Genomic DNA, 11,637 nt, shown 5'->3' on the forward strand with positions numbered 1-11,637 from the left:
CGAGTGATAATTATAGACAGTTCTGTGTGGATTAACGATGTTTAATGAGAAGAACAGATCACTAAAAAGGAAACTGATGCGTTGGTGCTGTATGGAAAAGTATGGAGTACTTTTATAGTGCTTTTCTTCTTTAGGGCTTTAAAACCTTTTGTTTTCAAAGGAAGATAGAAATAAGGGCAAAGAGTAAATAATAACAGAATTTCCTACTTTAACTTCCTACCCTTGAAACTGAGATGAGACTTAAACAACCACTAGAGGTCACTCTTCATGTTGTGTATTTGAATTTCAAGGTTACAATGATACATATTTATGATATGTACAGAATCTGTATATTATAAGCACTAAACATTGTGCCTGATCAGAACTGTTACATTTTTTCAGACTTCGTGTGGGACTCAGTATCTTTACAGTCCTGAGTTCATTAATCAGGTGTAAACGAGTATGCAGGGATGGTGCTATATTTAGAGTGAACTTACCCGAATTGTTTACCCATAACCCACCCCGATTCGTGTCACACTGTGTGCCATCCGTTAACAACTGCCAAATGAGCATGACGTTTGGCTGCCAGTAAACGAGGACTGAGAGACATCGCATAGTGAAACATGTCCATCGTTAATGTGCTTGTTCCACCAGTTCATTAAAAGTCACTGAGAAAAATGACTCATAAAAGTGAAGTGAGATTTAAAAAAAAGCTCTGACGTCATTTTACAGATGCCACTTGATTTGATATTTGTTTTCTAATGTTGTGACAAAGTATTTTTAAATGACTTGTGGTTAATGTAACGTGTGTGTGTGTGTGTGTGTGTGTGTGTGTGTGTGTGTGTGTGTGTGTTTAGAGAAAGTTGATGTAAACACAGTACATTACCTGCTGGAAAAAACAAAGATATCCACAACCCTTTAAGCTCTGACTGTGTTTTTAAAGATTTCCTGTTTCAGTGGCATACCCAAAATGAAAGGCTTTTAACTCAACAAAAACAAGGAGGGTCAAGTGTTTGATATCATTGTAAAGAAAACTTTTAAAACATTTGAATGATCTAGATTATGATGCATCTGAGACTCTCAGCCTATAAAACTACTGAAAAATCACACACAAGAAATAGTTTTTTGCCAAAAATTTACTTTAAGGGTGTAAATAAGGTGACTCTGAAACTGCTTTGTTTTTTTTATGTTGATACGACAAAGAAATCAAAAGTTATAGCATAGCAAACGTAATTTATCATTGTGCCCAAAAATGTCTCCATGTGTCCAAAAGCCTCTCCAAACAAATAAAACATAACAATTGTACATAAGAACTAAATTACACATGCAAACACAACAAAGACTAAAGGTTTGCATAGCATGAGTTTCATTCTGTGTCATTTGAGTCATCATTGAGTCTGTTTCATGAACTTGGCGCCATCTGCTGGTGGCCATATGTAACATTGTACTTCGTGTGGATTATCTAATGATCTATACATCTGATTACGTTGCATGTGGGCAAGTTTGAAAGATAATCACCTCCTCTAAATAATGGTATGTTTTGTGTTCCGTTCATTTTTGGTGAAGTTATAATCAAAAAGGCAGGATATAAGCAACACCAACATAATGTAAAAGACATTTACTAAGCTATTACTCGCTATATTTTTATCTGTGAGTAAAACGAAGAGGCTGGTTGTATTCTACTCTTTAAGAGCTTTCCAACAATATACAGTTGTTTGCATACAGATGTCTCTAGTGATTGCTGCTAAATCTATTTTTGTTTCATCTGACCATGACGTTCCAGTAATGTCTGGCAAATGCTTGACGCTTGAGTTTTTGTTGGATGAGAACAGGCTTTTTTCTTGAAACTCTCCCAAACAACTTGTGGTGATGTAGGTGACTTCCGATTGTAGTTTTGGAGACTCTCTGACCCCCAAGACCCAACTCATTTATGCAATTCTCCAGCTGTGATCCTTGGAGATTTTTTGGCCACTGGAACCATCCACCTCACCGTGTGTGGAGACAATATAGACACGCATCCTCTTCCAGGCCTTCCAGATCTTTATTATTGCACTGATGGTGGAAATGGCCATTTTCAATGCTTTAGATATTTTCTTATAGCCACTTCCCATTTTGTGAAGCGCAACAACCTTTTGCTGCACAGCAGAACTTTATTCTTTGGTCTTACCAAAATGTGTTTTGGAGAAAAATATATTTTTTTCTCAATAAGTTTACTCGATTTTAGAGAATGTTTTGAGCAAAATATCAAAAGGATAAACAATAAAGACATTTTTCACAGTCTTCTTCGCTCATATTTACCAAGGGTGCCAATATTTTTGGTCACAACTGTATGACACATGGCGATTTGATCAGTTTGATGCTTTTACTGATTGCAATAATATGTACAGTGCAAATATTTAATCATCAAAAAGGATCACTTCTGATTTGTCAGCAAATTTCAAAGCACATGTTCAGTTTTGTTCATAATGCCTGCATGCATTGTAAAGTAGAGCATCCATGCTTTTAAAAATACCTGTTTTGTGTTGGTCAAGACTGTAGTTACTAATATTATTATGTGGTTTTTGTTCCATGCATGCAGGCCCATCTGAGCTTAAAACAAGCCTAAGCTGGTTTGATGGTCTTAGATGGTTTAGGCTGGTCTTCCAACCATGCCAAGCTGGTGTGCAGCTGGTTTACCTGATTTAGCTGCCCATATTCCCTCTAAAACCTGCAAACAAACCATCCTGGAAGACCAACAAACCTGCTTAGGCTGGTTTAAGCAGTATTTTTCTGCATGGTTGTGGTAAAACTGGACTAATATCCCAGTCTTAAATGAATGAACGCTCCATTGTTTATAATGGAAAAGCTCCCAACATGATGTCTTAATTATTTTGTCCACAATTGCAAAACATTAAGGACACCCTGTTTGGATTTTCACACCACCGCTGCAAGAGATCAGTATTCTGTGACTCAAGAGTTTGACTGATTGACAGGAAGGAGTGAAATATGATTCATCATATGATGGTGCCGAGCGAGAGTGTAAGAGAGCATGCAATGGTGTAGGTGACACCGAGCTCCTCCCTTTCGCTCCTGCTCTGCATGGAGGATATTTTTGGCCCTCCTGTGACAGTTCGAGAGACTCACTCTCACAGCTGACCGCAAGGGGCCAAATCAAAACAACCACAGCACCTACTGTACACCAACTTGTTACAGTACAGAGACCATCACGACTCCTTGCTGGACAAAAAATAAGACGATTCCTGCAAGCAAACTCCCGGTGTATAGCCAAGGACATAGAGATTACATATTCATAATCCTCTATTAGCCTCTGAAATTGAGTGAACTTGAACGATATGACCTCAAATGAAGAGGATAAGGATCCTGATATTGAGCTTTTTGTCAAGGTGAGTATAAAAATAACAAATCTGAATGATCTCGAAGGGATGAAGTTCTTTGTGGTTTTGTGCACTTAATTTAGAGCAATTTAAGAGCAATTTAAAGGCTTTACTGACCATTTTAGTTCAACTGTGTGCCAAATGCACCATATTAAATAGTTTTGTTTAATCACATGCTAAATTCAAACATTTTAGTATATGTTTGGATATAATAATGCCTTCAGAAAGGTAACAGGGTTGAAAGTTTTACAGGTCAATCCATTAGAAGCCTTGTGCTCATAGTAATGAAACTACAAGGTGTGTCATATAAAGACATTTAATGCTTATTCTTCAACAAATATCCACTTTTTATTTATTAAAAATGTTTGGTTTGGTTTAATAGTTTAATGTGGAACATTATAGTAACAGGGTTGACATTTGAAGATCATCCCCTACTGACAAACGTGACAAAACGTCAAATAAAATTATATTTAAATTTTCTTTTAAGCACATATATACTGTATGAGGAACTCGAATGGCACTTAGAATGATCCAGCAGTTGAGGGTGAGATGGGCATTTGTCCCGGGACAGGGCTCAAAAGGGGGCAGGTAACATTTCAAAGCAGAAACTCAGAGTTACTCGTGAATTATTTCTTCCTTCCTATCAACACCTCATGCTCTAATTCCTCTGTGTGGAAGCGTTTCTTGGCAGTGAGTGCTATAGTGAATTTCTGGTGCTTTCTGTGGTTTGTTTCACAGATGTGTTGACGGGAACATGTTAACAGCAGAAATTGGTGTGAGAATGAGTCTGAAATGTTACAAAATGTTGATAAAGACATAAGTAGATCAGCAGCTTTATAAATCAAAGATTTATAGTCACCAAAGTCAGACATTGTATTTCATCCATGTGGTGTCTTATTACATGGGTCAAGGTTATAAATAGTGCTTAACGTGACAGTAAGTGTAGAAAGTTGAGAAAACTTTCACTGAGGCAAGCATCGCTATTGCTATTGCTCAAATCTTGCAGCTTGTTGAGAAGAGGCGTGCTACTTCTTTTCTAAGTGACCGGATCAATGGTATTCGATAGGTGGACATTAAAATGAGTGGAAAAACCCCATAGACTTACATTAACGGAGGGACCTGAGCCATATCCAGAATATCATAGAGACTTGGGGGTGGGCTATTTTAAATATGGGCCACCCAGAACACTCTTGTAACCACATAGCAACATGCTATAACCACCCCGAACCCCTTAGCAACTGCATTGCCCTGGCAACCACCTACAGTGGAGCCTAACAACTTAATTGCAAAGCGCTAAAACCACTGCAAACACATTAGCAATAGCAATGGTGTTTCCATGGCAACTACCTAGAACATAACAACTGCACAGCAACATGCTAAAATCACCCCAAACACCTAAGCAACCACATAATAATGTCCTTGCAGCCATCTACAACCTAACAACTGCATAGCAAATTGCTAAAAGCACCCTCAAACACCTTAGCAACTGCCTAGAACCTAACAACTACATGGCGACATGCTAAAAACAACCCAAACACCTAAGCAACCACATAGCAATGCCCTGGCAACCATCTAGAGTAGAGGCTAACAACTGAATTGCAAAGGGACAAAATCACCTCAAACATTAGCAACATTATTGCAATGCCCTGGCAACCACATATAATGTACACACTGCATAGCAACATGCTGAACTCACCCCAAACACCAAAGCAACTGCATAGCAATGCCCAGTAAACCACATAGAACCTAACAACTGCATAGCAATGTGCTACCCCCCACCCCAAAACACCTTAGCAACTGCATAGCAATGCCCTCGCAACCACCTACAACTTAACAACTGCATAGTGACATGCTAAAACCACCCCAAACATCTTAGCAACCACATGTCAATGTCCTGGCAACCACCTGCATAGCATCATGCAAAAAAATAACAATAATACTTTAGTAACTGCATAGCAATGTTCTTGCAACCACCTATAACCTAGCAATTGCTTAGTGATGTACTAAAACCACCACAAACATCTTAGCAATGGCATGGCAATGGCCTGGCAACCACCTACCTAACAACTGCATAGCAAAGCGCTAAAAACCACACCAAAAACCTTAGCAATAACATAGAAATTCCCTGGCAACCACATAGAACCTAACAACTGCATAGCAAAGCACTAAAAACCACCCCAAACACCTTAGCAACTGGATAGCAACTCCCTGGCATAGAACATAGAACATAGAACATAACAACTCCAATGAAACATGCTAAAAACCACCCCAAACACCTTAGCAACCACATAGTGACCTTAGCAATTCTTTGATGGGTGTTTGAATACTAACCTCTTGACATTTTAACCCACTGCATTTAAGTGATAAACACATTAATTTAGGTGATGAGGATGATGTCTTACTGTTCTGTTGACTAGAATGACCCCAAACCCCCTTTGCTGTAGGCTAATGGGGCAGGTAATGGAATTTCCATGCATAATTCAGATCAAGCGCAGATCTGATGTCCCGCTCAGGTTACTGGCCCAGATTAAGAACTCTATTGGATAGCTCGAGCTCCTAATTTCACATATGGGAATTTGGCATTGATTCCTATTGGTTCTTTGTGTTGTTTACTATTGTTCTGAAGATTTAAATTGTCCCCTGAACTGTGTATGACTTTTGAGTTTAATCTCTGTTGTTTTTCACGGACATGCATGTCTGGGTTTTTGAGAATTGCAACAGTTTTTATATTTATACCTATTAATTCAATATACATTTGCATCTAATAGCCTAACATACTGTATAGCCATGAATTTGTACATTTACGGTATTATAGTACACTACAAAAAACAAGCTTATCCATCTTCAGATATTATGAGGACAATGGCTTTACCACAGAATGACTATGATGGGACCATAGTCCATCCAAAGAGATGGAATCAAATGGTATAATCATGGCACTTTGATATAAACTACAATTGCCATATTCAATTACATAGTTCTCCAAGGTACTTTAAAGAACCTTGGTACTCTTAAACAATGGTAATATCATTGTACTTTTTGTAGTGATGTTTTCACTAGCATCCTGTACTGTTGTCTTGTATGATGTGATGTATTGTGTTTGGTATAATGGTTTATTTGCTTGTGTTTTTCAGGCAGGCAGTGATGGAGAGAGTATTGGAAACTGTCCTTTCTCTCAAAGGCTGTTTATGATCCTGTGGCTGAAGGGAGTCGTTTTCAACGTCACCACTGTTGATCTGAAAAGGTGATGGTGATGACAATTGCAATATAAATGTTGAAGACAACATGAAATCAAAGCATTGAATTTAGTGGCTTTTAGTTCAGGTCTATTAGCTTTAAGGTCACTGATATGCTAGTGTACTCCTAAAAGTTGACAAAATGAACTTTTAAAATATACGTGCATTTCACATTTACAGTCTTTTTATTCCAAGGAAACTGAACAAAAATATGAATGGCCCATCATACATTCATAGACATGTCCAAATGATGTCCAGTAAAATGTTTATATGAAAACAATTAAGTAACAATGAATAGGGTTCAGAAAGCAGGGTATTACCCAGTTTATTGGGGAAAATGGGGGTTCAAGGGTTGCAAACAGAAGCACAGGCTGGGCTGGATAAGGTCCAGAGTCAATGACGGCCTCATTGAGCGTAGACAAGGTCCATGGAATGGTAACACCCAGCCAAGAGCAGTCCGCACAGGAGGTCAAGGATGATGGTGAATGAGACAGGGGGAGCAATGGGCAAGTGGTGGCAGGAGAGGCAGAGAGAAGGGGAAGGGAGATGGTGGCGGGGCGGCCGGAGGCGGAGTCAGAATAAGCACTGTCCAGTAGCCTGTAAATACATTTAACTTAGCCAAGTAAATAATAGAAACACGGAAGAATAAAAAACCAAAAATGAAAACAAGGCTGAATAACAAGCTGAGCTCTAGACACAAGAAAGAAAAGAAAAACCAAAATAACTAGGAATTCATGGCTAAATCAAACTGAAGATAAATAAGCTTGACTAGATGACTAGAATAGACTAGACTACCAGGAACGGCAAGATGCAAAAACATGATCTAGCATTGAACAAAAAACACGAAGGGAATATAAAGAGAAGCTAATGAGGGGTAACACGTGAGTGTAATGTTGAACTAACAGGGTAACATGAGAGCAGGGCGACAACTGACAGTAGAACGCTTGGTAAACACAACAGAACAACACGTGCAGAAACACGTGGTGAACGAACACAAACACCACACGCCGAATTGCGCAGACGGACAAACAAGACAGCCGTGCACTCCGGACGAGCAACGGCACAGACAAAAACCCTAGGCTTATCAAACCGGCGTCCTGACAGTGACATACACTTAAACCTACTCCCAATTTTTTTTTTAAAGATATGAGCCTTTCGGTTTGTCCTTCCCCAAGAAAGAAAACAATCCTCAAGCCATTTCATGTGGCCTTAAATTGACAGTTAAAAGGGACTTCAAAAATTACTTTAAACATTCCCCTCTGTATGAATGTGCATGACAAATCTGAGGTTTTATTTTTTAATTTTTTTAAGAAAACCAGCTGATCTTCATAATCTTGCCCCAGGAACACCCCCACCTTTCCTAACCTTCAATGGAGAAGTGCGGACAGATGTCAACAAAATCGAAGAATTCTTGGAAGAGATGCTAGCACCTATAAAGTTGGTTGACAGAATGCTGATAGAACGGTGGATGGATGGATGGATGGATGGATGGATGGATGGATGGATAGAATGATGGGTGGATAGAATGATAGAATGATGGATGGGTGGATGGATAGAACAATATAATGATGTATGTACTGTATGTATGTATGTATGCAAGGATGTACAGACAGACGGAAAGATAAATAGATAAAAGGACGGACGGACGAACAGATGGATGGATAGAATGATGAAAGGATGGATGGATGGATGGATGGATGGATGGATGGATGGATGGATAGAACGATAGAACAATGAATAGATGGATGGATGGATGGATAGTTGGATAGATGGATGGTTTGATGGAACTCCACGGTCGTAAGAGACGGACACAGATTATTGACACGAGTGCTCTCACGCCAATACAAGACAAGACATGGAACATGAATGTCCAGATCCCGACACCAAAACCAAACCAGACAGGGAATTAAAGATCCAGACACAACTCCGGACATGAGACACAAGACCGACCGAAGAGTGCACGTCAAGGAAACCTCAACCGAAGCTTTGCGCTCACACAAAGACAGAACACAAAACTCAAGACAGACACAGAACACTGATGTCATGACCCTGTCTCACAAAAAGCCAGACTGACAGAGTGACATGATTGTGACAGATAGATAGATAGATAGATAGATAGATAGACAGACGGATGGACGGATAGATGGATAGAATGATGGATGGATGAATGGATGTATGGATGGATGGATGGAATGATGGATGGATAGATGGGTGGATGGATGGATGGATGGAAAGATGGATGGATGGAATGATGGATGGATAGATGGGTGGATGGATGGATGGAAAGATGGATGGATGGGTGGAAGGATGGATGGATGGACGGATGGATGGATGGAAGGATGTGTGGATGGAATGACTGATGGATGGATGGATGGATGGATGGATGGAATGATGGATGGATAGATGGATAGAATGATGGATGGATGGATGAATGGATAAATGGGTGGATGGATGGATGGATGGATGGATGGATGGCTGGATGGATGGAATGATGGATGGATGGATGGATGGATGGATGGATGGATGGATGGATGGATGGATGGATGGGTGGGTGGATGGATGGATGGACAGATGGATGGATGGATATATGGGTGGATGGATGGATAGATGGGTGGATGGATGGATGTGTGGATGGATGGATGGATGGATGGATGGATGGATGGACAGACGGATAGATAGACAGACAGACAGACAGACAGACGGACGGATGGAATGATGGATGAATGGATGGATGGATAGACAGATAGAATGATGGATGAATGGATGGATGGATGGATAGATGGATGGATGGATAAATATAACAAATATACATTTATTATAATTTTACAGTATCCACAATTGGCCTTACTCTAGTGGTGGGTATTTTGGTGGAAACTGTAGTTACCATGGCAAGAGGAATAAAAACAATTGTATTTTTTTTATTTTCCAAGGTATCCAAAATTGGCAGCAAAGAACAAGGAGTCGAATACTGCAGGAAATGACATCTTTGCAAAGTTCTCAGCCTATGTCAAAAACACAAAGCCAGAAGCCAATGCAAGTGAGTTTAATGTCTGTTTTTTGACTTATGAGACAGGTTCATGGAATATTAACGGCTCTTTATTGATGCTCCAGTGTCAGCAGCAAAATATGGGACCACATGCTATGCAAAGCTCATTCACATTCCGTTAAGCCTTTACAAGGATTCTCTTGACTTAAAACTGCTGTAATTCTTCAGATAAAAAAATCAGTACAAGCACATATCAAACTTTTGGCTGTGTAGGTCTGGAGACGGGGCTACTGAAGGCTCTGAAGAAACTAGACAACTTCCTGAACTCCCCTCTGCCGGACGAGATTGATGAAGATAGTACGGGGGAGGAGACGTGCTCCAACCGCAAGTACTTGGATGGCAATGAATTAACGCTTGCAGACTGCAACCTACTCCCTAAACTACATGTAGTGAAGGTGACGTGGGTAATCCAGCATAAATGATCATTCACGGTTAGATAAAATACTATTGATTCATGTCATATTTTCAGAGTAGGGAAACCCAGAGCTAGCTGTCTAGCACTTGAACTTGTGTAATTGAAAAATGTCCCCCTGTGACAACTAGCCCCGGTCTAACCTAGTGCAAGTCTGCATCGATCTAAAAGCAGTCTCCAAGTTTCACATGTCATTATGTTTCTCCTGTCATCCAGGTAGTTTCAAAGAAATACCGTAACTTTGAAATACCATCAGACTTGAGTGGAGTTTGGAGATACCTGCAGAACGCGTACGCCCGTGATGAATTCACCAACACCTGTGCGGCAGACAGAGAGGTTGAACTGGCCTATCAGGACGTGGCCAAGCGACTTGGGAAATGAAACGTGGAAATATTTTACAGTGACTCTAATACTCTAATGCAAAACTGCCGAAAAGGATGACCTTTCTCTTTGTAAAAGATTGTCTTGGTAAGGGAAATTTCTTCAGATGGAATTTCCAAATATTAACTCTATTAACAAAATTTGCCTCCAGGACTCTATATTGGATTAGTCATTTAACGCTCGTGTTGAACTGTTGCCTGCTCCCATGATGCTTGTGTGTTCTTACATACTATCGTAAACTGTCCTTGAATTACAACATTGATGAAATACATTTTCTGGATATAAATGTTAAAAGAAAGAATTTAGGACTAACCTCTTCATTATATACGAAACCTACAGATAGGAATACACTTGCAGATAGTTTTCATCCCATCTTCAATTAACTAGACTGAAGAGAATCTGTGAGGACAATAATGACTTTGAGAAAGAAAAAATGAACATGTTATCTAAATGTAATGGATGAAATTATAGGGAAGATTGGATAAATAATGCATTTACAAAAAACAGAATCAAAAAGTCGGGACGTATTTGGCCCCTAAAAAACATCTAGACATGATTTTTTTGTGCTACTGTACTTATACTCCAAAAACTATTCATATTAGAAATGTGATACAAAAACACTGGTATGTCCTTCAAAGTGATTTGACTTGATTTTCCACTGGTTACCTACAAAAGGGCCAAAAACCTCTACAAATAGAGTTGCAAAAGCCTGTCCATCAAAAGAAACTTCGTTTTATACTCTTACAGGTCAAGTTCAACAGGTCACTTTAAATCATACCTGTCAACACTCCCGTTTTTCCCAGGAGTCTCCTGTATTTCACACCCATCTCCCCTCCCATTTTGTTATTTCTCCCGGGAAACTCCCATAATTTGTATGGCCCAAACCTCGTTATAGGAATAATGGTAAATGGTCTGCACTTATATAGTGCTTTTTTTAACCTTAGAGGTTACCAAAGCACTTTACACTGTGTCCCAATCACCCATTCACACACACACTCATACACCAATGATGGCAGAGCTGCCATGTAAGGCACTAGCCTGCCATTGGGAGCAACTTGGGGTTCAGTGTCTTGCCCAAGGACACTTCAACATGTGGAGTTGTGTGGGCCAGGAATCAAACCACCAACCCTGCGATTGGCAGCTGACCCGCTCTACCAACTGAGCCACAGCCTGCCTAATCTCATCTCATGTATATTTCCAAGGTTGTGC

At 39.7% G+C, this 11,637-nt stretch overlaps 1 protein-coding gene across 2 annotated transcripts; it reads left to right on the forward strand.

Annotated features, from left to right (window-relative positions):
• Positions 1–3,126: 3,126 nt before the first annotated feature.
• Positions 3,127–11,320, forward strand: LOC127657417 (chloride intracellular channel protein 5-like). 2 transcript variants are annotated; one of them, XM_052146190.1, is made up of 6 exons: positions 3,127–3,362; positions 6,488–6,597; positions 7,901–8,026; positions 9,520–9,626; positions 9,849–10,039; positions 10,264–11,320. In XM_052146190.1, the coding sequence occupies exons 1-6, from the start codon at positions 3,312–3,314 to the stop codon at positions 10,426–10,428; spliced, it is 750 nt and encodes a 249-aa protein (XP_052002150.1). In that variant the 5' UTR covers positions 3,127–3,311; the 3' UTR covers positions 10,429–11,320. The 2 variants fall into 2 exon arrangements, with proteins under 2 accessions (XP_052002150.1, XP_052002151.1); XM_052146191.1 differs by having other exon boundaries at positions 3,130–3,362; positions 9,849–10,030.
• Positions 11,321–11,637: the final 317 nt, after the last annotated feature.

This window comes from Xyrauchen texanus, chromosome 16 (genome assembly GCF_025860055.1).
Source record: "Xyrauchen texanus isolate HMW12.3.18 chromosome 16, RBS_HiC_50CHRs, whole genome shotgun sequence".
Taxonomy (NCBI): Eukaryota; Metazoa; Chordata; class Actinopteri; order Cypriniformes; family Catostomidae; genus Xyrauchen; species Xyrauchen texanus.

What these genes read in the sequence shown, in the direction of transcription:
- LOC127657417 (XM_052146190.1), top strand. Translation starts at nt 3,312, where the DNA reads ATGACCTCAAATGAAGAGGATAAGGATCCTGATATTGAGCTTTTTGTC. An exon ending in ATATTGAGCTTTTTGTCAAG is followed by an intron (nt 3,363 to 6,487) that starts GTGAGTATAAAA and finishes TGTGTTTTTCAG; the next exon opens with GCAGGCAGTGATGGAGAGAG. An exon ending in ATGTAGTGAAGGTGACGTGG is followed by an intron (nt 10,040 to 10,263) that starts GTAATCCAGCAT and finishes CCTGTCATCCAG; the next exon opens with GTAGTTTCAAAGAAATACCG.